General features: G+C 40.4%; 1 protein-coding gene across 1 annotated transcript in view; it reads right to left on the bottom strand.

Moving 5' to 3' along the window:
- The window catches only part of LOC116398183 (echinoderm microtubule-associated protein-like 6), a 54,052-nt gene that overhangs the window by 7,656 nt on the left and 42,099 nt on the right, over positions 1-4,297 (bottom strand). Inside the window, exons 27-31 of the mRNA XM_031874268.1 lie at positions 4,155-4,243; positions 3,558-3,734; positions 2,944-3,178; positions 2,506-2,632; positions 1,195-1,209 (exon numbers count right to left, since the gene is read on the bottom strand). Coding sequence (XP_031730128.1) covers positions 1,195-1,209; positions 2,506-2,632; positions 2,944-3,178; positions 3,558-3,734; positions 4,155-4,243 — 643 coding nt within the window. The remainder of the gene's footprint in view (positions 1-1,194; positions 1,210-2,505; positions 2,633-2,943; positions 3,179-3,557; positions 3,735-4,154; positions 4,244-4,297) is intronic.

Raw genomic sequence — 4,297 nt, 5'->3', positions numbered from 1 at the left:
ACACACACACACACACACACACACCTCTTCACAAACAAACACAACAACAACACTCACTCAAACACACAAAAAGGCCTCATGCCTCAGAGAAACTATAATGTGACTAGCTGGGTGCTATAGCTACATGCTAACAAAATGCTACCATGCTACTCATACTGGCTTTTATTTTTAGGCTAACATGCTAGTGTTGCTAATTGTGTTAGCAGGCTGACATGCACAGGCACTGCGAGTCAGTTTTTAGTCCTGGGTCAGATCTTTTTACAGGTGATTTAGTGCAAGATTTTTCAAAGTCTGACACTGTGAGCCCCCCTTCACACAACCATATCCTGCTCTAAGTTTAGGAACCACTGTTCCCATGATGCTTTACTTCGGGAAGTATAATGTTGACAGTTAGTTAGGTGTGGACGAGCTGGATTACTTTGATCGAAAAGAGTAATTTTTATATTATATTGACATTTTAGATTTGTTTCCAGTGAGATATTACTAATTTAATAAAGTGACTTTGCTCTTGTAAACTCTAGTAACAATATTTGGTTATATCTAAATTACAAATAACTTCTAATACTGTTCTGAATTTATTCATTTTTTAAAATACTATATGTGTTTTTAAAATAAATAGTTTAGTCATAGAAAAGAACAGAGTATTGATAAGAGTAGCTCCTTGTAGTAATAAAATCTTAAAGATACCTTTACCAGACGAGAGGGATTAAATCTCACACACTCTTCCTTTAAAATATCCACAACAATAAACTTAAACTTCTTTACTTTTTCTAGACCTGTGTTCTATTTGCCATCACTTAGGCCAAACCTGTTGCTTTATTGTTTGTGTAGTGCTTTGTTTTATTTGTATCTATATATATTTAAGTTGAATGGACGCCAACGGAACCAGCAGATGTTGGCGCCGGTCATAAACCAAACCTCCATTACATTTCATATGGGAATGAAATGAAAGGCAGAGAATGCTAATCAAGATCATTAAATCAAGATTTGGGATAAAGAAACTCCAAGTTTTTATCTTCTGCGATCAAATCACTAGAATACTATATGCAAGCAGTATATTATTGCTATTTTTCTGTTTGTTCAAGGCATCCCTACATTCGGATGCTGTAACACAGAACATATAATCTAATCAGACCTATCATATTGACATTTAGCCCGTCTAAAAATCATCTACACAGTATGTTTCATACTTACTTGACAATGCCCTGCCTCCAGGGGAATGCAAGTTAAAACACAACACAGATATTAAAAGTTTCTACAAACAAGGCCAGAGAGCAACACTCAGGAAGTAAGGGTAGCACAAAGGGTCAAAAGCAAAAATCTTTCTGTTAGAAACACACAAGGGTACTTTGTGTACCTGGACACAGGAAAAAACACTTTCTGAGCTTTTTTGTAACTTTCAACGTACCCCCTCAACACTGTGCAAACAATTACATTTTACGAGGCGGGTATTCTGAGTCAGACCTGTATATGGAAGAATTAAACTTCCTAAACACATGATGCATGACGCAAACCAGCTGTTGAATGCACCTGAAGTTACAGGTCCTTAAGTTCCTGTAGTGGAAAAGGCTGACTTTTGTGTCTGTACTGCTGCAAATTTACAAAAACAATTAGAATTTCCTTCCTTTTTTTTTTACTAAAGCACATCTTGGCGGTAAGGCACTCTTCGTCACTACCGCAACAAGGAAGAAGTGCGTTTAGTTTACATTTAAGGATTGGTGATTCATTCTTTCACTTTAAAAATTTGTTTCAGAATTTGGTTGTTAATCTTGTCGTGCACGATTAGTCAGTCTTTATTTAATTTCAGTGTTTGTCAATGCCCTTTATTGATGAGCGTTTTGAAGACAGAAACTCACTGAAAACACTGAAATTAAAATAATCCGTTAGCGTGTGCAATGTGGAAACAGACAAACTGAGCCAAAAAGTTTGTTCCATGAAGGGACCAAAGAACACTAATCGATCATGCAGAAACTGTGCATGCTTGAGATGCAAAATTTAAACACACAGGTACAAACACACACAAATACAACTATGTAGGGGTACGGTACTACACACACACAAACAAACACACACACACACAGTGACCACTGATGACACACACCAAGGATAACATGAATGGATGAATAGTCAATCAAGAGTTTGCCGGAAATGTCAGACTGTACAAACAATCTCAGTGTTGTAAATTCAAAAAACATCACGCTGAATGTCAACAACAGCAGAATGTAAAACTGTTTCTAAAGCTTTTAAGTGTAAATGGAGTATTTTAAAGCTTAAACTGCAGCAGGCAAGAATATACAGAACAAGATCTGAGTACTTCTTCCACCTCTGCTTCTCTAATAGAAATGTAGTTTATTTAGTCTACTCAGAAATTCATTTCAGTCCTTTCACTTCTCTGTTTTTCCCAGCAGACAGTAAAGTTCCATCACTCCATTGTCTCGGCCCCTTGTTAAAATGTGTGTGCGTGCGTGTGTGTGTGTGTGTGTGTGTGTGTGTGTGTGTGTATACCTCTCCTCAGCAGACACCTCCTTCAGCTGGTGGTGAGGTTTGGTTCCTCTCATCTCTCTGATGCTGACGGCGTACATCTTAGTGGTGTAATCCACCGTTTTCTCTCGGGCAACGTCACTGTCGTAGCCTTCGCACGCACGAACACACACACACACACAGATACAAACACACACACACAGATACAAACACACACACAGATACATTTGAGTTTAGTTGCGCAAAGGTCGTGCTAGGCTTGGATTATTATTATCTCTGCAAGGAGGATCTTGCGCTCGGTCGTGGTCGTTGGTCTGTGAGTGATTGCGTGCACCTTTGTGTCTGTCCACTGTCTCAAAGTCATAACACCACGGCTAATCAGCAAACTGCAGATGTTGTTTTAGGGTACTTATTTTAGGAAAGTGAAGAATTGCTTCTTGACAAAAATACGGACACACCCACCTCCGTCCTCTTCGATGTCATCGTCCGACTCCTCGCTGTCCACGGTGGGTCGGGTGTCGCAACACAAAGGCCCCTCCCCCTCGACATTGACCCCGCCTCCTCGCTCCCTCGCCCAGATCATCAGGGCGGTGTCGGCCCCGCCAACCGTCAGCAGCGCCGAGTCGTCCTGAGCCCAGCGGACGTTTGTCACCTGAGCGCTGTGGCCCACGTAACGCTTAAAGCGAGCGTACTGACCCTGTAGGGAGGAGAACAAAAATACTGATGACGACAATGAAAAAATACTTCAGTAGAAATACAAGTCCTACATTCAAAATTTAGAGAGAAAGGGGAATGCAACAATAGAGCAAAGAAAGAAATAAGGAAAGGAGATAAAAGAAGAGAGGCAACATAAGGCAGTGAAGAAAGAAAGTTTTCTTTGGGTTAATAAATTCTCTAATTATATTAAAATAATGTCTGGAAGTTTTTTTATCACTGAGCTGAAACCAGTCGGCTTTAGATAAAATATTTACTCAAAAACACCCATGTTTATCTCATGTCTATCACATGTTCATGTCCTGTTAATCTGAGGTAAATGTTCACATGTAAAGAGCAACCAGTGACTTCATCTCACGTACCCGAACAGGGTAGCCGAACAGTTTCAGGAAGCCGAAGTCGTCTCCGGTGGCGAGCAGCGTTCTGTCTCTGGTGAGCGATGCGGCGTTGATGTCGGTGATGTCGCTGTGCGTCGGCCAGATTCCGTCACAGCTCGAACCCAGAACACACGTCCAGCTGGACCACTCGACTCGCTCCAGCTACACACACACACACACAGTAACATAATACACACATCACACATCAACAGTGAGATTATAAATAGGACAATAACACTTAGATAAGTAACCCAGAACAACAAAGTTCTGAAAATAGCATGATTCTGTTTTTGTATTTCTTAAATTAAATGTTTAGTTGGTACATTATGTTTAGTTGGTACATTATGTTTAGTTGGCACATTATATATTTAATCCAGCCTTGTTTTTTTTTACCCCAGCATTCATCTGTCATATCAAACAAACTGGGATGTTCTGCAGACATACTGAGGAAAGGCTTAGCTTGAAGATTGTGATAAAGATCCTAACTCAGCAAAAAATAGACCTCCGAGGCAACACACACACACACACACACACACACACTCTGACACACACACACACACAAACACACACAAACACACACACCTCCGAGTTTTTGATGGTTTGTTGTCTTCCTCTCGGGGCTTCGAAGAAAAGTTGCTCTTTGGCTCCTGTGTTCACCTGCAGCAGTTTACCTGTAAAACACACACACACACACACACACACACACACACACACACACACACACA

Source organism: Anarrhichthys ocellatus, unplaced genomic scaffold, assembly GCF_004355925.1.
Source record: "Anarrhichthys ocellatus isolate YVR2014 unplaced genomic scaffold, GSC_Weel_1.0 scaffold3, whole genome shotgun sequence".
Lineage (NCBI taxonomy): Eukaryota > Metazoa > Chordata > Actinopteri > Perciformes > Anarhichadidae > Anarrhichthys > Anarrhichthys ocellatus.
Note: the sequence above shows the minus strand (reverse complement) of the source record. Positions and strands in the feature narration are given on the sequence as shown.